General features: G+C 50.1%; 2 protein-coding genes across 4 annotated transcripts in view; one reads left to right on the forward strand and one right to left on the reverse strand.

The window, feature by feature from the left end:
• Positions 1 to 3,182: 3,182 nt before the first annotated feature.
• Positions 3,183 to 21,310, reverse strand: SYNPO2L (synaptopodin 2 like). 3 transcript variants are annotated; one of them, XM_033209530.1, is made up of 4 exons: positions 21,217 to 21,310; positions 12,371 to 12,522; positions 11,402 to 11,916; positions 3,183 to 6,866 (listed from the first exon to the last, which is right to left on the reverse strand). In XM_033209530.1, exons 2-4 carry the CDS (start codon positions 12,418 to 12,420, stop codon positions 4,651 to 4,653), a joined length of 2,781 nt encoding a protein of 926 aa, XP_033065421.1. In that variant the 5' UTR covers positions 12,421 to 12,522; positions 21,217 to 21,310; the 3' UTR covers positions 3,183 to 4,650. The 3 variants fall into 3 exon arrangements, with proteins under 3 accessions (XP_033065421.1, XP_033065420.1, XP_033065422.1); XM_033209529.1 differs by lacking the exon at positions 21,217 to 21,310 and adding an exon at positions 14,060 to 14,676; XM_033209531.1 differs by lacking the exons at positions 11,402 to 11,916; positions 12,371 to 12,522; positions 21,217 to 21,310 and adding an exon at positions 8,855 to 8,980.
• SEC24C (SEC24 homolog C, COPII coat complex component) overlaps positions 21,300 to 22,931 on the forward strand; it is a 28,026-nt gene continuing 26,394 nt past the window's right edge. The window contains 1 exon segment of the mRNA XM_033209528.1: positions 21,300 to 21,429. The gene's annotated coding sequence lies outside the window, so the exon portion shown is untranslated.

The following is a 22,931-nucleotide window of genomic DNA, read 5'->3' on the forward strand; positions in this document are numbered from 1 at the left end:
AATGGAACTGCTCTTTTAAAGTTCCTGGATAGCAAACCCAGTACCTCCTACAAAGGAATTTTGTGGGGAATACTTGACAATTATTCTGTCTGCCTCACTCTATTCTTTTTTTTTTTTTTTTTGTTGAGACGGAGTCTCGCTCTGTCGCCCAGGCTGGAGTGCAGTGGCTGGATCTCAGCTCACTGCAAGCTCCGCCTCCCGGGTTTACGCCATTCTCCTGCCTCAGCCTCCCAAGTAGCTGGGACTACAGGCGCCCGCCACCTCGCCTGGCTAGTTTTTTGTATTTTTAGTAGAGACGGGGTTTCACCGTGTTAGCCAGGATGGTCTCAATCTCCCGACCTCGTGATCCGCCCGTCTCAGCCTCCCAAAGTGCTGGGATTACAGGCTTGAGCCACCGCGCCCGGCCCACTCTATTCTTTCCTCTTGAGCTCTGGCAGTTTTAAGAAAAGGCAAACACTTGGATCTGCCCTTTTTTTTTTTTTTTTTGAGATGGAGTTTCACTCTTGTTGCCCAGGCTGGAGTGTAATGGCGCGATCTCGGCTTACTGCAACCTCCACCTCCCGGGTTCAAGCGATTCTCCTGCCTCAGCCTACTGAGTAGCTGGGATTATAGGTGTCTGCCACCATACCCGGCTAATTTTTGTATTTTTAGTAGAGATGGGGTTTCACTACGTTGACCAGGCTGGTCTCAAACTCCTGACCTCAGGTGATCCACCCGCCTCGGCCTCGCAAAGTGCTGGAATTACAGGCATGAGCCACCGCCAGGATCTGGTCTCTAAGGAGTAATTCTCTAGCCACCACGCCCAGCCAGGATCTGCCTTTTAACCTCCATTTGCTGTTGAGGTGCTCAGTTCAACCTGCTGGGCGGGATAGACATCGATTTCTCCATGAGAAGCACATATAGGCTCTCTGAGGTTTCTGTGAGATTTCCTTCAAAGGGAGCACATACCACATAGGATCTGGACTGTGCCATTTGTACTGTTCCAGCAGAGTCTCTGGGCAGGGTCACAAGCTTCAGAGGCCCCCTTGGGAAAAGTCTATTATTTGTCCAGCTCCGTCTTCAGTAGCTGCATGATCTTCCTCCACCTTCTGCTTAGATTCTGGAACCAGCTGTGGCAGCACTTCTGCTGCAGGCACTACCACCCTGTTGCTGCTACCTGAGGAAGTGGCTTTATTTCTTTATTTGAGACAGGGTCTCACTCTGTTGCCTGTACTGAAGTGCAGTGGCACAATTTCGGCTCACTGCAACCTCAGCCTCCCCAGGCTCAGGTAATCTTTCGACCTCAGCCTCCCAGGTAGCTAGGACTGCTGGTACACGCCACCACACCCAGCTAATTTTCATATGTTTTGTAGAGCCAGGGTTTTGCTATGTTGCCCAGGCTGGTCTCAAACTCCTGGGCTCAAGCAATCCTCCTGTCTTAGCCTCCCAAAGTGCTAGGATTACAGGCATCAGCCACTGTGCCTAGCTGGCTTTTTAAAAAAATTCTTTTAGGCTGGGCGCAGTGGCTCACGCCTGTAATCCCAGCACTTTGGGAGGCCGAGGCGGGTGGATCACCTGAGGTCGGGAGTTCGAGACCAGCCTGACCAACATAGAGAAACTCCGTTTCTACTAAAAATACAAAAATTAGCTGGGCCTGGTGGCACATGCCTATAATCCCAGCTACTAGGGAGGCTGAGGCAGGAGAATTGCTTGAACCTGGGAGGCAGAGGTTGCAGTGAGCCGAGATTGTGCCATTGCACTCCAGCCTGGGCAACAAGAGTGAAACTCTGCCTCAAAAAAACAACAACAACAAAAAAAATTATTTATTTTAGAGATGGGGTCTCACTATGTTGCCCAGGCTGGACTCGAACAGCTGGGCACAAGTGATCCTCCTACCTCAGCCTCTGAGTAGCTAGGACTACAGGTATACCAGGAACTGGCTTTTGTAGCTTCCTTTGTCCCTTTCTGAGCTCTTTACTCTTCCTGACCATGTCCTTTTTTCATCTTGTGGAGACCCTAAAAGTTATCCCCTCCCAGTTGGCTTCTGCCCAGACCAGTTATGCCTCCAGACCCCTCATCTTTTGTCCTCCTCCATCCCCTCCCAACCCAAGGAAAAAATTAGAAGAAAAAATAGGCCGGGCGCGTTGGCTCACGCCTGTAATCCCAGCACTTTGGGAGGCTGAGGTGGGTGGATCATTTGAGGTCAGGAGTTCAAGACCAGCCTGGCCAACATAGTGAAACCCCAGCTCTACTAAAAATACAAAAATTAGCCAGGCATGGTGGCGCGTGCCTGTAATCCCAGCTACCCGGGAGGCTGAGGCAGGAGAATCACTTGAACCCAGGAGGCAGAGGTTGCAGTGAGCTGAGATTGCACCCACTGCACTCCAGCCTGGGCCACAGAGGGAGACTCCATCTCCAAAAAAAAAAAAGAAGAAGAAGAAATATAAATAGCGAAAGGTGACTTCATCATCACAACCACCCTCACCCTCAAAAACAAAAACAAACTGAAAGGTTGATCTCCTTCAACTGAGTACCCAAAACGACTGAGTGGGTGAAGACAGGCTATTTAGCCTATGGTTTCTGAGATCTTTCTTTGGAATTCTGAGACAGTGCACTTGGGAGAGTCTGCAGCCTGGGTCTGATTATTGGCACAAACATGCCCTCTGCTGGCAGAATAGGAGCAATGGCACTTTCCTTCTCTGAAGTCTTTAATTCTCACCTACCTCTAATGCCCTCCCTTCTTTAGTAGTCTCAATTCACCTTTCTTCTTCCCTCTCCCATCCCGCGTTCCCCTCCAGCTGTTGCTTTCTCTCCATTTAATTCTCAGAGACTGTTTAATATGCTTGCTTCCTCTAAGGAGCAAGGAAATATTGATGGCAAAGGGCTCAGAGGGCCTTTCCAACTTCTCTGAGTTTTGTGAACTGAGGCCTTGCCTAGAAAGTATGAGGCAAGGGAAGGAAAGGGGAGAACTTGGATGAAGACTATGGGGAGAGGGAACCAAGAAGAGTGATGGAAGTGGCTAAATCAGAGCAGGACAGAATTGGTAGAAAAGAGCAAAAGACCTGGGAACAAAGGGCAAAAGGGTGAAAAATGGGAGGGCAGGAATAGAGACAGATCAGAAATCAGATCGGGGAATGGGTTAAAGAAGATCAAGGAGAGATCAGGATTTAGGTATAAAACTAGAAGATAACAGCAACAGAAGGTATGGGGCATAAATTTATTCTTGTGCACAAACCAAAGTATTGTGACTCACACCCAACAAGCAAAGAAAAATTATCACTTTCCAGATTAAACGGTAAACGTAGCTCATGGTGGTCTTGGTGAGAAGGGAGTCCACACTCCTCTAAGATCGGAGATCAGGACCTGAAGCTGAAAAGAAGCAAGAGCTGGGGTGTTGAGGGATGGGGTGGTACTGAAAAGAGGTTTCTGGGTGTTTCTCTGCTCTTTCCCAGGTAGTCATGGCAAGCTGTAGAAGACACACTGAAGGACAGACTCAAGGAAAGTCACACAGACACCAACTGTTCTTTCAACACTCAGCACACACCCTCACACCTCCCTTCTGCCATCATCCCCTTCCATTCTAACAAATACATTCTTCTCCCTCAAATTTTTTTTCCAATTCCCTTCTCACACACAGTTGGTTTCTTGTTACTCAACTTTACTTTTTCCCAATATGGCATTGTCCCTCACCATACTTCTGTCTGTGGCTCAATCACTTAAACTCATTTCTGCCATGCTTCTGGTTTCAGCCTCACTCTCCACACTCTGACTCTCTTCTCCTTTCTCTCAAGCTCATGAGGCAATGAAGCCAATGATCTGTTCATTCTCAGAGGGAATTTTCTTTCTTTTTTTTCATTTCCTGGGTACTGGGTTGCTCAGCACTGGCCTCTCAAGTTGCTAACTTTCTGAAATCCTGAGGAATAGAATTATTTGTTCTATTCCTGGTCTAGCTGATATAACTCAGCCCATGCAAACTTTCCTGGCCCTTCAGTTTTTTCATGCTCCATAACTTTCACAAGATGCTGTACACCTGCTACAGACATTGGTCTCTAAGGAGTTATTCTCTAGTGAATCTCTTTCTCCCACTCAACTCCATTTGGGGATATCTGACCCTTCTATCAGTACAACAATAAGACTCAGATTGGGTCTTTATTTTGATCTCCTCTCTTACTCATGCTTCAGACGGAAGAGCATATCTGTGCGCGCACACACACACACAGGCCTAGGTATATGCCAGCCAAGCTGGGGAAAGCAGAGTGGAGGGTAAGGGTGGCTTAGGGCAAACAACGGTCAGTTCAGTCTCTTTGCTGTGTGCCTGGTGGTGAGCTTCTTGCTTAAGGTCCCAGTGGTCACTTCTGCTCTGTTTACTTCTCACTGAACATTAAAATGAGGCCCACGGAGAAAAGCACAAATGTCAAGGAAGAGAGATCTGTGGAGGAATATGGGTGGAGAAGCCTGGAAATAAAGACAGAGATCCAGGCAAGGAAATGCAGAGACAAAGAGAGGCAAAGATACCAAAGCAGACATAGTTGGTTGGAAAGCAGCAGGGAGGTAGAGAGTGAGGAGGAAGGTGGGGGACGGGGACATCAACTTGGAAACTATCTCTGGCAGGAGGCAATTTAGCTTCCAGATGCCAGTGACAGGGGGTGGGATAGGGTAGGAGAAGCAACTTTAGGAACTGGATGTTCCACCTCTCCTTGGTCCTGGGACCTGTGCCTGCTCACTGGTGCCCTGCCCAGGCCTCCACACATGAGCCTGCAATCCTGTTCTGGTGGCTGAGAATCGGGGCCTGGCTACGTGGAAACCACAGGAGCTGGGAGAAGCCCCAAGGCCCCTGGGAGACTCTGGAGGAGGGGCTGGGCTAGGAACAGGGGCTGAGGCCAGCTCTGTTCTCCAGATGGGCTCATCCAGTGTAGTGGCTGCTCGCGGGGCAAGCACAGTGGGAACCAGGGGTTCTGCAGTGGGTTGGGGCGCCGGAGTGGAAAACCGGCGAATCTCCTGGACTCGGGCAGTTTTGGGGGCCCCTGAGGCGGTAGGGCCAGGAGTCGGGGGAACCTCATCAAAACAGAACATGGCAGTTTTAAGTTGATAGGGCTGATGCCGCATAAAATCTAGAGCCTTGATGCCCTGCTTGGGTGTTGCCCGAGGCCCCTGGGATTGGGCCTTAGGGAGAGTTCGGGTCGCCTGGGGGAAAAAGGGAGAGAGCAGTGGGTTGTAAGCAATAGGAGGTGGGGCACGGATGTTGGGTGAATATTTCCAGGAAGAGGGCAGAGACGGGGTAGGAGAAGGACTTCTAGGCCGAGGGCCAAGACCAGGACCAGGTGTACCTTCCACCACATACCTGTCCGCACGGCTCTGCCGCTTAGCAAACAGCTCCCCACCCCTGCCCTGCAGCCTTGGTGGCTCAGGGATTACAGCTGAAGAGACTGCCCCATTCACGAGCCCATCAGGGACCCCTCGAGATGGGGGCTTAGGAGCCACTGGGGGTGGAGTCTTAGGAGTCATAGGGGGCGGGGTCTTGGGAGCCACTGGAGGGGGGGTCTTAGGTGTCACGGGAGGCAGGGTCTTGTAACTCCTGGCCCCTACTGGCTGCATGAAGTTGCAGGCTTCAGCCCCGAGGCTCAGAGCATCCTCCTCAGGACCAGATTCTGCACCCCCTGCCCGGGGCTTTTCATCCAGGTTCTGTACCAGCGATAGCAGCTCGGGGTTGGGCGAGTTCTTCGTCTCCTCCTTTCCTGGCCGGAACATCTGCTTCCGGGTCCCCCGGCGCCGGGCCTCCTGCAGGATACCCGTGCGGGCAGCTGGCATAGAGATGCGCTGCTCCCGAGCGCTGGGGGGCTCAGGAGCCCCTGGGCCTGGGGCAGGCATCTCTGGGCGCGCAGAGGGTCGCAAAGGCGCAGACAGGAAGATAGAAGCTGTGGAGGTCATGGCAGCTGCGCTAGGAGGAGCGGGGGGCTCTGGGGTTCCGCCTGGAGTGACAGGCCGACTGGGGGCTGGGATGTACAGGGAGCTGGTGGCTGTCACAGGGCCCGAGGAGCGTGAGGTGCTGGGGGCACCAGAGACTGGCGCATGACTGGGAACCCCTGACGTGAAGCTGGGCAGAGGGGTGGGCCCCTGCGGAGAAGACAAGAAGGGGGGTGGGGCGGGGCTAAGGCCCCCCAGACTGTCGTTGCCCCTCCTGGGGGCTAGAGGCCGGAAAATAACCGAGGTGGTAGTTGGCCGCTGCCCTTTTAGGCCCGGGGTAAAGGGCCGGGCTGACCGGTTAAAGATGTTTGGAGCTGGGGTCGGGGCTCCACCACCTGGTTGGAAGGGTCTGGGGCTGGCTACAGGGGCCGGCAATGGGCTGGGTGGGAGCACAGCCGCCTCTAGGGGAGCACTCTGGGCCCGAGGTGGTGAATGCAGACCCTCCCCGTTGAGCATGGCTGCTGGTTCGGCCCGCATCAGTTCCTGGGTGCTGGAGTCTGCGCGCTGACGCTGCTGTTCAAAGAGCTGCACCCCTCGCCCAGAGACCTCACTCAGCTGCCCTCCCAGCCTAGAGCCCTGGCCCTCTGATGCTCTTGAGCCCGCCCTGGCAAGCTCCATGTCCAGATAGGGACTGTCCCAGTCAGATTGATTGGTGAGGCTGCGGGCGTCGGAGAAAGCTTCTTCGTCCAGCTCTGACTCACTCGTGGGGGGAATGCCGTCCTCCTCCTCCTCAGCGCCCGTCCCAGCAGCAGCCCCGAAGCTCACCAGAGTGTACTTCTTGGCTCTCTGCCGCCGTTTCTTAAACATAAGCACCCCTTTGGAGTGGGGGTTGGGGGCTGCAGTGAGCAAGGATGCAATTGTCCTGCATTTGGTCTTGGCCTCTTTTATGCTTTTCTCTTGGAGGCTCTCTGCACGTTGCAGTTCTGGGGAGGCCAAGAAGTAAAATGGTCAGTGGGTCTTCCCAGCCTCTTCTAGTCCTGTTCCCCAAGGCTTTCACCTCCCATCCCAGCAAGCTCCCTCTTGCACTGGCCCGACCCCAGTGTCCCCTGTGACAAAGTCCTCTGACTTAGGGGCAGAGTGGAGGGTGAAAGATGAAACCAGGGACAGTTAAAGATAAGGCAAAGTCCAGTTGACTGCCCTGACACTGCTCTGACCACAGCCCTTCCATCCCATCTTACTGCTATTCTGCTCCTATCTTCCAAGAGATGTGCTCTTATCCACCCCACACACATTCCTCACCTACCTCCCATTCCTGACTGGCAATGGGAGGGGGAGGAGAAAGATGTGTCACTCTCTATGGCAGACAGGGAGAGAAGCATGTCCCAGGGAGAGGAAAGATGAGAAGGAACACTTTCCAACCACCACAGGGACCATGTTAGGAGGCTCCTCATGAAGCTTACGACTCATCCTCTCCGCTACCCCTTACCCCTATGATATGGACACAAAGAACCCTTAGCAATGAGGATCTTCATTCACAATTCCACCCCCCTCATGCAATCCACATCATACACATTCACAGAAATAACTCCCACCGCACAGCACTTCAACAAGAATATCCATCTAGTGAAAGTCAACTGTAGGCGTACTTTGTTCTATTTACTTTTCTCTCTCATTCACATATACCCCAGCTTACATACAGCTCCATTCACATACATATATGTAAATACATGTGCCCACGTAAAAACACCATCACTCAAATACATTCACACACCTACATGCTCTAGGTGGCCCTTCTTCCAGAGACCTCCCTGCAGAAACCCTGTTACTAACAGTGTAGACAGAATTCTAAAGTTTATCTCGGCCTTCTAACTGCCAGGGCAGTCGTCTGGGCTTCACACCCCTGCTACTCACAGTCAGGGGTAGTCTCCATCCAAGATGCAGGAAAAGTCAGGGTGATGTTCTCCAAGGCAACACTCCAAATCTTTAGGATACCTCAAGGTCACCAGCTAAATATATTATTTCCCCCAAGCTGGGGATGGTAGTGGGATGGGCTTCTTTGGGGGTCAGAACTGACTCTACGTAGAGAGCTCAGGCAGCCACTGCCATCCAGGCACACAAGGACTATGTGCTAAAGGGAATCAGGGCAGGGCTTTCCATGCCATGTGGGGCCTGGGTAGGTGGGGCCAGGAAATGGGAGAGGCCGCCCTGCTGCGAGGACCCCGCCTTGCACATGGATACTCTCTGGTCCATGGTCCCCAGTTCCTCCTGAAAAATTATTGAAATTCCATCTACTTTCCACTCAAGGTACCATGCTCCTTTGTAATCAGCGTGGTACCTCGAGTGGAAAGTAGATGGAATTTTTTTCATTTTTGTCATTCCTCTCATCCCAGAGTTTATACCTCAGAATAGTGCTGTGGATGAGACAACAGGCCCTGGAGTCAGAGTTCAGTTCAGGTTTTTGGTTCTTGGGAGAGTTACCTCACCTCATTAAAGTTCGGTTTCCTCATCTGTAAATGAGGGTAGACAATGGCTACCTCATAGGATTGCTATAAGGATTAACTGAGATAATATAGTAAATTTAGCACTCAACACAGTGTGAAGGCCCACTATAACCATTACTATTAAAGCCTTCTTGACACTATACTTTCTTGATATATATGGACACTTTCTTGTTCACACATATCTTGTCCCACGACTCACACATATATGCCTTCATGTATTCATAATGTACTCACACACGCTCTGTTCCCACGAGTTTTCTACAGCTCTTGTGGTCACAAACCCCTTTGACATGTGACCATAGCATCACTGAGAAAGGGTCAGTGAAACTCTCCCGAGAAAAGGAGGAAGAGGATAGCAAAAAGAAGGAACAAGAGAGTAAGACCTTTCTCAAAGACTGCCCTTCCTAAACTGTTGACATCTTCCCCTCCATTCTAGACCCCAGACTCTCATAGATATGGGAGGGTAGTACCTGCATAGAATGAGTCTTGGAGCTCAGGAACTGGGTCTGGGGCTTTGTCGTAGCTGACTTGGCTGAGGGGCTCTTGGCTGATGGGCTCAAAGGTCTCCATGCTGAGAAAAGCGGTGTTGGCTGGAGCAGGACCAGCCTGAGCCACCCCCCACGCCTTTTAAAGCCCCTTTGTCTTGTCCCCAGAGCTGGCAGCTGAATGAGCTCACTGTGCTATTTTTGGAACCTGGCCCTCTCCCTTCTCTGGGCTGCCCCACAAGTGCCGGTGTGATGGACGTAGGCACCTGCTTTCCCTTCCCCCAACCCCACCCCAGCAGACAATGAGGTCTGCTTTACTAAAAATACCTCTGAGCCAGTAGCTACAGTCTCATCCAGCATTATAGGAAGGGAGGGGGAGATAAGTGGAGAATTGAGGAAAGCATGGGATCCTAGGCACACATCTGGAATTCCTAGGATATTGGACACTCAGGGATGTCAGACTCTCAACTCTCATGTCCTTAGCCTCTACTCCAAACTCAGAGATACAAAGTTCTAAGGATCAGGAATCAAAAATGGTGGAGGAGAGGAAAGAAATATAACTAGAGGGGGAATCCTGAGATTTCGGAGGTAACAAGAACGGTCTCTGTGGGAAAGGCACAGGAGGCATATAGAATAGGGAAAAAGTTTACCCTTAGACCTTGTTCTGTCGCTCACATCAAAAATAGCAAAGAGCCTGAGATAAGTGGAATGGGCTTTTTCTGCCCAGGCCAACATTCTTGCCTGAGATAAGGAGCCAAAGCCAAAGATCCCTCCCTCTGCCACTTCCCCAGGATCTCATGATCGTCCCATAGCCTCTCAGTCTCCAGGAATCCTAACGGAACTTGCAAATGTCAAAGGTACCTGCAATTAACACTATAAAGAACCCCTTGGCGGGGTGGTGGCTCATGCCTGTAATCCCAGCACTTTGGGAGGCTGAGGCGGGTGGATCACGAGGTCAGGAGTTCGAGACCAGCCTGGCCAACATAGTGAAACCCCGTCTCTACTAAAAATACAAAAAATTAGCCAGGCATGGTGGCGGACACCTTTAGTCCCAGCTACTCGGGAGGCAGAGGCAGGAGAATCGCTTGAACCCAGGAGGCAGAGGTTGCAGTGAGCCAAGATTGCACTCCAGTCCGGGTGACAGTGCAAGACTCTGCCTCAAAAAGAAAAAAAAAGAAAAAAAAAGAACCCCTGTAGCTTTGACCCACTTTTATTTATTAATTTTTATTATTTATTTATTTATTTTTAAGACAGGGTCTTGGTCTGTTGCTCATGCTGGAGTGCAGTGGTGCAAACATGGCTCACTGCAGCCTAAACCTCCCAGGCTCAAGCAATCCTCCGGCCTCAGCCTCCCAAGTACCTGGGACCATAGACATGTGCCACCATGCTTGGCTAATTTTTTTTTTTTTTTTTTTTGAGAAGGAGTCTTGCTCTGTCGCCCAGGCTGGAGTGCAGTGGCCGGATCTCAGCTCACTGCAAGCTCCTCCTCCCGGGTTTACGCCATTCTCCTGCCTCAGCCTCCCGAGTAGCTGGGACTACAGGCACCCGCCACCTCGCACGGCTAGTTTTTTGTATTTTTAAGTAGAGACGGGGTTTCACCGTGTTAGCCAGGATGGTCTTGATCTCCTGACCTTGTGATCCGCCCGTCTCGGCCTCCCAAAGTGCTGGGATTACAGGCTTGAGCCACCGCACCCAGCCCTGCTTGGCTAATTTTTAAATTTTTAGTGGAGACAAAGACTCATGATGTTGTCCAGACTGGTCTCAAACTTCTGGCTTCTGCCAGGAGCGGTGGCTCACGCCTGTAATCCCAGCACTTTGGGAGGCCGAGGCAGGCAGATCACCTGAGGTCAGGAGTTCAAGACCAGCCTGACCAATATGGTAAAACCCCGTCTCTACTAAAAATACAAAAAATTAGCCAGGTGTGGTAGCAGGTGCCTGTAATCCCAGCTACTCGGGAGGCTGAGGCAGGAGAATCGCTTGAACCTGGGAGACGGAGGTTGCAGTGAGCCGAGATCACGCCATTGCATTCCAGCCTAGGCACAAGAGCCAAACTCCCATCTAAAAACAAAAACAAAACAAAACAAAAAAACTCCTGGGTTCATACTATACTCCCACCTCAGCCTCCCAGAGTGCTGGGATTACAGGTATGAGCCACCTTGCCCAGCCTTCAACCTGCTTTTAAATACTCCAGTCTTGTGTCTGTACTCTGCTTCCACCCCATCATGACACACAATAACAGTTATCACCACCACCAAACCCTTCATCTATTTGTGTCCCTTTCCAATTTCCCTACCTACCCTGTTCCTTGGTTGAACTGAATCACCTTACCCTTTTGCCACATTGGTTCAAACAGCAAAAATAATGGGGGCCATGAGAGTAATTATGCTCCCCTTCTACTCACTACTCTTCTCTTCCTGTCCCCAAGACTGTATCCAAGGGGCCCAAGGTAGGGAGAATGTATGGCTACAGAAGGGTAGATTTAAGACTCAGATTGAAGGATCCTGGCTAGGGAAAAGGGATTCAGGCACTCACTGGCTTGCTTGGCCTTCTGGGTGTAGGTGGTAGTAAGATCTTCTGCCACCGGGTGGGGAACAGGCCCCACCATAGGGATGAGATGAGGACCAGGCCGGAGAGGGCCATGGGGTAACAGCAGAGCCTCAGCTGGGGGTGGCTGAAGGGCTGCCCCATCCTCCCAAGACGGGGAGCTCACACGGCTGTCACCCTGGCTGGAAGGGCCAGGGATAGTAGGTACTGGCTCTGCAGGGCTGTCAGACAGGTAGACCTCATCAGGTGGGGCACCCGGAGGGGTGGGCCTTGTGGGGCCTCGGCGGCGAGGTCGGCGAGGCTTCTCCTGCGTGGCAGGACCATCAGCATCACTGTCAGTCTCTCCGTAGTAAGCCTCACTATCAGGAGGTGAACGAAGACTCCCAGGCTGAAGAGGCTGAGGAACTGGAGCACCAGGGGGCTCAGGACTCAGTGGAGATAAGGGTGACAGCACCTGAAGCTCATGGGGAGATGGAGATTGCACAGGACCCTCGTCTGCAACCCTGGATAGGAAAGATGACAGAGCTTGAGAGATGGGTTAGGTACTGACAGCTTGAGAGGTCTGGAAGGGATAGAGGGAAGAGGTAAGGGAGAGAGAAGGCTGTCATACAGTTGGAATGGGTGAGCCGGGAAGAGTGAAGATATGAAGACAAACTGGGAGGTAAATGTGCTTAAAGGGCTTTGAGTGGAAATAGGCTTAGAGGAAGATGTCATGAGGAGACAGACCAGGGGTTGAAGTAGGCCCATCAGTCAAATACCCACTGACATTCCCATCCCTTAATTGCAGATACATTCAAGCCCTCTGGGAGGCAGACACAAACCATCTACACTCCAGCAGAAATGCACGAGCAGAAATAGGTACCTGTTAGTTGCTAAAGCCAGGCCAGTGAGACACAGAGCTAAGACAGGCAATAGGAGTCCTGGATTAGGGGAAGAGAAGAGGAGGGAGGTCCATACCGCTGCACAGTGAGGACAAGCTGATTTCCTGAGGCATCGATGAGGCTCATGGCACTGGCATGGGAGAGGCTGGTGCAAGAGACCCCATTGATTGCCAAGAGCTGGTCCTTCTCTCGGAGTCCTGCTCTGCCAGCCTGGCTCCGTCTTCGAATCTGAGATGTTGAAGGAGACATTGTAGGTAAGAGAGGGCTCCAAAGGGAATAGAATGAAAGGAAAAGACAGGAAGGACCCAAAGGAGGGGATTTTACTTTGTAGGGTAAGAAAGGTGGGGAGATGCATGGAAGTGGCTGCAGTTGAAGTGGTCTGTCTAGAGAGAAGAAAGTATACAGATTGGAGAAAGAAATAAACTATATAGTGGGAAACAGGGTAACCACCGAATTAAAGAGGCTTGGGAAGAACCACATGGGGTAGGTACTAGAAATGGTGGTTTTTGGCTGGGCGCAGTGGCTCACACCTGTAAGCCACTTTGGGAGGCCTAGGCGGGTGGATCACTTGAGGTCAGGAGTTCAAGACCAGCCTGGCCAACAGGTGAAACCCTGTCTCTACTAAAAATACAAAAATCAGCTGGCCATAGTGGCGGGCATATGTAGTCCCAGATACTTGGGAGGCTGAGGCAGAAGAATCACTTGAACCTAGGAAGCAGAAGTTGCAGTGAGCCAAGATCACATCACTGTACTCCAGCCTGGGCAATAGAGGAAGACTGTGGCAAAAAGAAAAAAAAAAAAAGAAAAAAAGAAAAGCGAAAAGGAATGTTGGTTATCTCTATAAGCTTTTTCTTCAAAGGCAGTATCTATATTGGCCGGTAATTCTCTACTAGGCCTTGGAACCCTAGGTGCCATTACACAGTCAAGATTTTAGAACAGTACTCCAGGTTGGAGGGAGTCCAGTGGGATTCTGGGAGATTGTGATTATTTGGGTATATGTGTGCCGTGTGTACACACAAATGTATGTATGCCAAAGTAATAATAGTAGTAGTGGCTACCGAGTTTTTACTAAGTGTTGGGCACTGTGCTACATGTATTATTGCATTTAATCCTTAGAATGGTTCCATGAAGTAGGTACAAGTACTATTATTACCCACATTTTACAGTTCGGAAAACTAAGCCTGTAGGGTGAAACCAAAAGGGTAATGACTTTGTCTGTGAAGCCAGATCTTGCCATAACCCTCCTAGCACCTAAAAAAGTCTTGCCTAGTGAGAGAAAGGATCTGACCTAGGGAAAGAGCACTGAAGGCATGGGCAGAGCAGGGTGAGCCAGGGTAGGACTGGGCTGGGCTAGGCTGTGCGAGGCAGTTTCAGTTCATCACATATCAGTTTAGTCAGAGAGAAATTAGAACCTTCCCTGTATTTCTGGAGTTTGGAGTAGAGGCACATACCCAAGAGAACAAACACTGGATGACCAGAGCTGGGCCTCTGATACCACAGTGCTGCAGGGAACTGAAACAGAGTTTTTCTTTTTCCTCTGCTCCCTGAAAACCAAGAATTCTGTTTTCTGATAGACCCCCCACAAGAAGCCTGTGGTCAGACGCTACTCCCACTATGAGACTTGAGCATGCTTCCCTGCCCACTACCCACCCCATCTTCACAGCCTCCCACCCCCCCAAACCCCACTATATGCCACCACACATCTCTTCCCAGGAGCCCTTGGGTTCCCTTTCCCTGAAGCCTCATTTCAGGGGCTCTCCCTTACCTTAGACACCTGTAAGGGTTTCCTCTGCTCGGCACCCCCCTGAAGTCGGAAGCCCCAGGGGGCTCCCCCTGATAGTGTGACCAGCACCTCCTCCTCAGCACCCATCACTCAGCTTGGCCTATGGCCCCCGGAGTTGGAACAGTGTCTCAGGGAGAGAAGTTGAAGTGCTCGAACCTCGTCCGGCCTTCCTGTCCGGCTGTCCTGCTCCTGCTGCCCCAGGCCTCCCCCCCACACCACACACCACAGGCAGGCAACTTGGCCCTGGGATCATTACAGTCCAGCACACGTGTCCCATCAATCGCAGATGTGCTCAAAATAGATGCTGCTTGTACTCCCCTCCCTCCCCCATCTGTGTTAGTCCTAGAGCTAATTATAGTACAAACTTCTGCCCTCCATGTTCCCCATTCTCCTGCATGGGCCTTTTATTCAGGACTAATACAAACTCTCTAGGCTCTATAACCAACGTACACCCTTTCAGGAACTGTGCTTTCTCTAATAGGACCAGGGGCTAATCTCAACTGCTTTCCTCCAAAGACCATTTCAAAGTGGCAGCAGCAGGGGCTTCAATTCCATAGCCGGCAAAGAATGGCTGGGCTTGCTCCAAGATCCCAGGAAAGAATGCACCCTCGCTATATAAATTTATTTGTTAATTAAAATGGTGGGCTAGGCATGGTGGCTCACATCTATAATCCTAGCACTTTGGGAGGCCAAGGTGGGTGGATTTCTTGAGTTCAGGAATTTGAGATCAGCCTGGGCAACATGGTGAGACATGCCCCCATCTCTATTTTTTTATTATTAAAAAATGTTAAAAACAAAACAAAACAAAACTATAGGCCGGGCGCGGTGGCTCACGCCTGTAATCCAAGCACTTTGGGAGGCCAAGGCGGACGGATCACGAGGTCAGGAGATGAAGACCACCCTGGCTAACACAGTGAAACCCCGTGTCTACTAAAAATACAAAAAATTAGCCGGGCGTGGTGGCAGGTGCCTGTAGTCCGGGCTACTCAGGAGGCAGAGGCAGGAGAATGGCGTGAACCTGGGAGGCGGAGCTTGTGGTGAGCCAATGTCATGCCACTGCACTCCAGCCTGGTTGACAGAGCGAGACTCTGTCTCAAAAAAAAAAAATTAATTAATTAAAAAACTATAAAAAAAAAATTACCTTTTGCAATACATACATGGTCATGGAAAGGTATGTAGGTGTGTGTAAACATACCAAACCATATTAACACAATCTCTACTTGTCTCTAGGTTTCCATTACAAGAATGTCTCTGTTACAAGGCACAACATTATGGTGCTATAACTGTGATTATCAAAGGCTACAGGGTCTCATAAAATAGCTGCCCACCTAGTATATGCTAAATACTGTTTGCCTTGGTATATGCCTCTGTGTCCTAGAAACACTTGGGCTGGGTGCAGTAGCTCATGACTGTAACCCCAGCACTTTGAGAGGCTGAGGCAGGTGGATCGCTTGAGCCCAGGAGTTCAAGACCAATCTGGGTAACATGGTGAGACCCTGTTTCTACAAAAAAATTTAGCCAGGCCTGCCTGGTCATATGCTCCTGTAGTCCCAGCTACTTGGGAGATTGACATGGGAGGGTTGCTTGAGCCCTGGAGGTTGAAGCTGCAGTGAGTCATGATCCTGCCACTGCACTCTAGCACTCTAGCCTGGGTGACAGAGTGAGACCCTGTCTCCAAAAAAAAAAAAAAAAAAAGAAAGAAAGAAAAGAAAATGAAAAAGAAGAAAGAAAAGAAAATGAAAAAGGAAGAAAGAAAAAAGAGATCTCCAAGAAGAAAATACTTGGGATTTTGGGGTCAGAAGAAATGAACTTGGTTTTTTTTTTTTTTTTTTTTTGAGACGGAGTCTCGCTCTGTCGCCCAGGCTGGAGTGCAGTGGCCGGATCTCAGCTCACTACAAGCTCCGCCTCCGGGTTCACGCCATTCTCCTGCCTCAGCCTCCCGAGTAGCGGGACTACAGGCGCCCGCCACCTCGCCCGGCTAGTTTTTGTATTTTTTAGTAGAGACGGGGTTTCACCGAGTTAGCCAGGATGGTCTCGATCTCCTGACCTCGTGATCCGCCGTCTCGGCCTCCCAAAGTGCTGGGATTACAGGCTTGAGCCACCGCGCCCGGCTTTTTTTTTTTTGAGACGGAGTCTCGCTCTGTCGCCCAGGCTGGAGTGCAGTGCCGGATCTGGGCTCACTGCAAGCTCCGCCTCCCGGGTTTACGCCATTCTCCTGCTCAGCCTCCCGAGTAGCGGGACTACAGGCGCCCGCCACCACGCCCGGCTATTTTTTGTATTTTTTAGTAGAGACGGGGTTTCACTGTGTTAGCCAGGATGGTCTCGATCTCCTGACCTCGTGATCCGCCCGTCTCGGCCTCCCAAAGTGCTGGGATTACAGGCTTGAGCCACCGCGCCCGGCCTTTTTTTTTTTTTTTTTTTTTGAGATGGAGTCTTACCTGACGCCCAGGCTGGAGTGCAATGGAGATCTTGGCTCACTGCAATCTCTGCTTCCCAGGTTCAAACGATTCTCCTGCCTCAGCCTCTGAGTAGCTGGGACTACAGGCATGTGCCACCACACTTAGCTAGCTAATTTTTGTATTGTTAGTAGAGACGGGGTTTCACCATGTTAGCCAGGCTGGTCTCGAACGCCTGATCTCGTGATCCACCCACCTTGGCTTCCCAAAGTGCTGGGATTACAGGTGTAAGCCACTGTGCCTGGCCTTTTTTTTTTTTTTTTTTTAGACAGAGTTTCGCTCTTGTTGCCCACACTGGAGTGCAATGGTGAGGTCTCAGCTCACTGCTACGTCCACCTCCCAGGTTCAAGCGATTCTCCTGTCTCAGCCTCCCAAGTAGTTGACACTACAGGCGCCCGCCACCACGCCTGGCTAATTTTTGTACTTTTAGTAGAGACGGGGTTTCTCCATGTTGATCAGGCTGGTCTCAAACTCCCGACCTCAGGTGATCTGCCTGCCTCGGTATCCCAAAGTGCTGGGATTACAGGCATGAGCCACCGTGCCCAGCTTGAAGTCGGTTTCTTCTTCCATTACTTAGTAGCTGTGTGATCTCAGGCAGGGCAGTCACTTGGCCTCATCAGTAAAAAGAGGATCTAGGCCAGATTCGGTGGTTCACGCCTGTAATCCCAGCACGTTGGGTGGCCAAGGTGGGCGGATCACCTGAGGTCGGGAGTTTGAGACCAGCCTGATGACCATGGAGAAACCCCGTCTCTACTAAAAATACAAAAATTAGCCAGGCATGGTGGCACATGCCTGTTGTCCCAGCTACTTGAGAAGCTGAGGCAGGAAAATCGCTTGAACCCGGGAGGCGGAGGTTGTGATGAGCCAAGATTGGGCCATTGCACTCCAGCCTGAGCAACAAGAGCGAAACTCCCATCTCAAAAAAAAAAAAAAAAAAAGGATTTAAGTATCTATTCATTCTCTATTCATTCACTATTCACACATTTACTGAGTGTTAGCTACATGTCAGCCATTGTGCTATACCAATGGATTTCAATTAACCTTCAGTGCATATTAAAATCACCTAGAAAACTTTTACAGCTACTGAGTCCCTAAGAAAAGACAGTGTATCAGCATATAGGATTAAATGATGATGATGCAATGAAGTTTACACACACACACACATCCTTAGGGACAGATTTTATTGGTCTCGTACCTGGTAGTGGCATTTTAAAAAGCACCACAAGGCCGAGTGCAGTGGCTCACGCCTGTAATCCTAGCACTTTGGGAGGCTGAGGCAGGTGGATCACCTGAGGTCAGAAGTTTGAGACCAACCTGGCCAACATGGTGAAACTCCATCTCTACTCAAAATACAAAAATTAGCCAGGCATGGTGGCACATGCCTGTAATCCCAGCTACTTGGGAGGCTGGAGAACCGCTTGAATGCGTGAGGGAGAGGTTGCAGTGAGCTGAGATCACACCATTGCACTCCAGCCTGGGCAACAAGAGCGAAACTCTGTCTCAAAAATGAAAATGAAAACAAAAAGCACCACAGATGATTCTAATATGCAACCAAGGTTGAGAACCACTGAGTGCAGATATAGAAACCAATAAATTGCAACGCATTAGTCTCTATCCTCAGGAAATTATGGTACCGAGCTGGGCATGGTGGCTTATGCCTGTAATCCCAGCACTTCGGAGGGCCGAGGCGGGCAGATCGCTTGAGCCCAGGAGTTTGAGACCAGCCTGGGTAACATGGTGAAACCGTCTCTACAAAAAATACAAAACTTAGCTAGCTAAGCGTGGTGGCACATGCCTGTAGTCCCAGCTACTAGGGAGGCTGAGCAGGGAGGATCACTTGAGCCTGGGAGGCAGAGGCTGAAGATCGTGCCACTGCACTCCAGCCTGGGTGAGAGACCCTGTCTCAAATAGAGAAAAAACAGGTGGGGGGAGGGAGAAGAAAGAAACTGAAGCTAGGATCTACCACTTACTAGGTAGGGGTGCAACCTTTTTTTAAGACGGAGTCTTGCTCTGTGTCCCAGGCTGGAGTGCAGTGGTGCAATCTTGGTTCACTGCAACCTCCGTCCCCTGGGTTCAAGTGATTCTCCTGCCTCAGCCTCCTAAGTAGTTGGGATTATAGGCATGCGCCACCACATCCAGCTATTTTGTATTTTTGGAAGAGACAGGGTTGGCCGGGCTGGTCTCAAACTCCTGACTTCAGGTGATCCGTCTGTCTCAGACTCCCAAACTGCTGGGATTACAGGCATGAGCCACCATGCCCAGTCCTAGGGGTGCAACCTTAAGCAAGACAGAGGATACTTTCCTATATTGATGAGTCAAGTGGAACGAATCATGTGAAAATGCTTAGCAGAGGACCCAGTTTAGGTCAGGTGCTCAACATATGTTAGTTGAATTTGGCAAATTTTTCATCTAGACTAGTGGTTCTCAATCAGCAATGGAATCACCTGGAGGGTCTTAAACCATAGCTTGCTGGGCCCCACCTCCAGAATTTCTGGCTCTTATCTATGCAAAGTGGGTCTGAAATTTGCATTTCAAGCAAGTTTCCAGGTGATACTGATACTGCTGATCCAAGGATCACACTTTGAGAACCATTGACTAAAAACTGATAGGTCAGGTGTGGTGGCTTCACACCTGTAATCTCAGCAATTTGGAAGGCTAAGATGGGAGGAATTTGAGACCATCCTGGGCAACACAGGGAGACTTAATCTCTACAAAAAATTAGCCAGATGTGGTGACACATACCTGTAGCCCCAGCTACTCAACTACCCAGCTACTCCTGCTGAGATAGGAGGACCACTTGAGCCCAGCCTGAGCAACAGAGCAAAACCGTCTCTAAAACAAACCAACAGGCCGGGCGCGGTGGCTCATGCCTGTAATCCCAGCACTATGGGAGGCCAAGGGGGGTGGATCACGAGGTCAGATCAAGACTATCCTGGCGAACATGGTGAAACCCTGTCTATACTAAAAATACAAAAATTAGCTGGGGTGGTGGTGCGTGTCTGTAATCCCAGCTACTCGGGAGGCTGAGGCATGAGAATCACTTGAACCCAGGAGGCAGAGGTTGCAGTGAGCCAAGATTGGGCCACTGCACTCACTCCAGCCTGGAGACAGAGCAAGACTCTGTCTCAAAACAAAACAACAGAGGACAGGAACAATCTACCTGTTTAGTGTAGCTTAATGCCTAATATATAGTTTCTAGCACAGCCTAAAGTGCAAATTTTTCAGTGAATAAACCACTCTGTGCCTCAGAATAACTGATATTTACCGTCAATAATATGAGAACAAACACTTTTGTTCACTGCTGTATTTCCAGAACCAAGAACATGGCTTGGCACACAATGTAAGCGCTCAAGGGGTTCACCCTGCCTGCTGCCTCGACAGAGCCGATTTATCAAGACCACGGAATTTCAATGGACAAAGAGTAATTCACGCAGAGCCAGCTGTGTGGGAGACCAGAGTTTTATTATTACCAAATTAGTCTCCCTGAGCATTCGAGGAGCAGATAATTTGGCGAGTAGGAGCTTGTGAAGTGGGGAGTGCTGATTGGTCAGGTTGAAGATTGACTCAGTGAGGTTTTCTTGCTGTTTTCTGTTCCTGGTTGGGATGGCAGAACTGATTGAGCCAGGTTACCGGTCTAGGTGGTGTCAGCTGATCCAACCAGTGCAGGGTCTGCAAAGTATCTCAAGCACTAATCTTAGGTTTTACAATAGTGATGTTATTCCTGAGAGCAATTTGGGGAGGTTCAGACTCTTGGAGCCAGAGGCTGCCTGACCCCTAAACTGTAATTTGTAATCTTGTAGCTAATTTGTTAGTCCTGTAAAGGCAGACTGGTCCCCAGGCAAGAAGGGGGTCTTTTCGGGAAGGGGCTATTATCAATTTGTTTCAGAGTCAAACCATAAACTGAATTCCTCCCCAAAGTTAGTTCCACTACACCCAGGAATGAATAAGGACAGCTTAAAGGTTAGAAGCAAGATGGAGTCCGTCAGGTCTGCTTTCTTCCACTATCATAATTTCTTCAGTTGTAATTTTCCAAAGGCAGTTTCAACAGCAGTGCTTGAAAAATTACTAAATCAATCAATAGTACTGAAAAGTTCAAATGAGGTCATATATACGAAACCATTGTTAGCTATAATTACTTCGCCATTAAACGGGGTAATAATAATTACTGCAAGAATTGTAACTCTTCCAACAGAGAGCAGAGATCTTTTGGCTCTGATAAAGCTCTGCAACTAAACGAAGGCGCTGTATAAAAATGGTTAATAACAATTGACCTTTACTGAGTGCTATGATGCCAAGCGGCCTACGTGGCCTAATTTCATCCTCTCAAGTTCTTACACGGGCATTATTATTATTTCCATTTTACAAACTGTAGAGCCAGACCTCAGACCCCTACATGCACGCTGACAACAGTTGTGGCCCTTTACCACCACCACACGTTCCGCAAATCTCATGACCAGCAAAGGCCATGGGTGAGATCAACCCAGCGGACGGAAATCAACGGGGTCAGGGGTCAGCAGGAAGTGACTACAAGCCTCTAGCTCAGAGGTCACTAATATGTCACAGGCAGAGTGATGGGGCATTATTAAAGATAGTTTGACAAATTGTTTTTAATCTCATCTCTGTTGGTGAGGCCGTAAAGTGACCGGAACATCTGAAAAAAAATGTCAGGAGGGAAATACATACGACTCAGCAGAGGCGCCCAAGCGGCGGCCATGATGGGAAGATGAAAGTGGCGCATGAGCGGTTCCCGAAACGCAGACGTGGCAGAAGGAGTGGCCCGGCCTAAAGCGTGGAGGAGGAACTTCCGGGGGTGACGCGACGGCCCCCCTCGGAACCGGAAGTGGAGCCTGGGAGCCTTGACGTTAGGAACGAAGTCTAACCTGGATCTGGAGCCGGGTGAGGAGTGGCATCGGGAGGTTGGTGGGTAGGAAAGCGAAGGACAGGTCAGGGTATTACTGGCCAGATTGGGGTCCGGTTTCAGAAAGAAGGGAGGAGCCTGGGGGCGGGGCCTGGGAAGAGACCCTCACCTCACGCATCCACTATCCGGGAGCAGGTCCTAGACCCTCCCTTCGTCTCCCGGCCCAGATTCCGGCTCCTGCTTCCTGCCCCGAGCCTGTTAAAAGGTGCAAGACGCTTGGGCTCTGTGCTTAACAGAGCAGCCGCCTCTCTTATCGTGGCCTTAGAAGCCGACTTGGCTTCTCGGTCTTGATCCGAGGCTCTCCGAGGCTCCATGGCTTGACTACTTTCAGAGTTCTAGGAAGCGTGCCCCGCCCCCTTGGGTTGTCACCCTCGACTATCCACCCAGAATGGAGTCGAGACTTCAGTCTGACTCCAAGCTCTTGAATGTGTTTGAGGGAATTATTTTCTGGAGAAGAAGCTCCTTTCTTTACCCCTCCCCCCGACTTTGGAGAGATAAAGGGAGGGGACATATTTTAAACTTAGTGTCAGTGACCTGTGTAAGGTTTAGGATTTGGAAGAACAGCTACTGAGATAACTTTGAGTTTAAAGAGTTTTAGACGAGGATCAGCTCATTTTCTATAGTCAAGGTGGCCCTTCTAGCAAAGGGGGAGAGGCCCATTGTTCCCTCTGCAGCAACTCTGAGTGCTCCTGCTTCCTGGGCCTCTTCTGTCTGTAGGATAATTGGAATAATACAGCTGTTGAAAGTAGATGTGATGAGATAGTTTTCTTGGAAAGGCCTTATCAAGAAAAGGCCCTCTTAATTCATCCCTGTGTTGGTGAGCAAGATTGTAATAATTGTGATGGTGGCTGAGATTCGTAACAATTGTAATGGCAGCAGAAACAGGACAGTTGGAGAAGTGCATTGAAATTTAGAATATTTATAGTCTTCTGCTTGAGGGATGAGATGAATGATTTTTTCCATGAAATCTAACTTTGCCCCTGATTCTTGAACTGTTTCCTCAGATTATGTGAAGAAGGTACCTGTTCTGCACTTGGTTTTAATCTGTTACCTTGCTCGAGTTTTCAGGTGTCCTTTACATTTATTTGTTATTATTCTTTTTTTTGAAAGGGAGTCTTGCTGTGTTGCTCAGGCTGGAGTGCAGTGGCACGATCTCAGCTCACTACAACCTCCGGCTCCCAGGTTCAAGCGATTCTCCTGCCTCAGCCTCCCAAGTAGCTCAGATTACAGGCGCGTGCCATCATGCCCGGCTAGTTTTTGTATTTTTAGTAGAGACTGGGTTTCTCCATGTTGGCCAGGCTGGTCACGAACTCCTGACCTCAAGTGATCTGCCCGCCTCGGCCTCCCAAAGTGCTGGGATTATAGGTGTGAGCCACTGCGCCCGGCCAACATTTATTGATTTTAATGCTTCGGTTTTGGCCCGGCATAGTGGCTCCCCTGTAATCCCAGCACTTTGGGAGGCCAAGGTGGGCAGATTACG

Source organism: Trachypithecus francoisi, unplaced genomic scaffold (genome assembly GCF_009764315.1).
Source record: "Trachypithecus francoisi isolate TF-2019V2 unplaced genomic scaffold, Tfra_2.0 Lachesis_group9, whole genome shotgun sequence".
Classification (NCBI taxonomy): Eukaryota; Metazoa; Chordata; class Mammalia; order Primates; family Cercopithecidae; genus Trachypithecus; species Trachypithecus francoisi.

Bases quoted from the DNA above. Each gene is read 5' to 3' on its own strand.
- SYNPO2L (XM_033209529.1), bottom strand. From the start codon at position 14,164: ATGGGTGCTGAGGAGGAGGTGCTGGTCACACTATCAGGGGGAGCCCCC. The intron at 12,523-14,059 runs GTAAGGGAGAGC...TCAACATCTCAG, and splicing joins AACCCTTACAGGTGTCTAAG to ATTCGAAGACGGAGCCAGGC. The intron at 11,917-12,370 runs GTATGGACCTCC...TTTCCTATCCAG, and splicing joins CTTGTCCTCACTGTGCAGCG to GGTTGCAGACGAGGGTCCTG.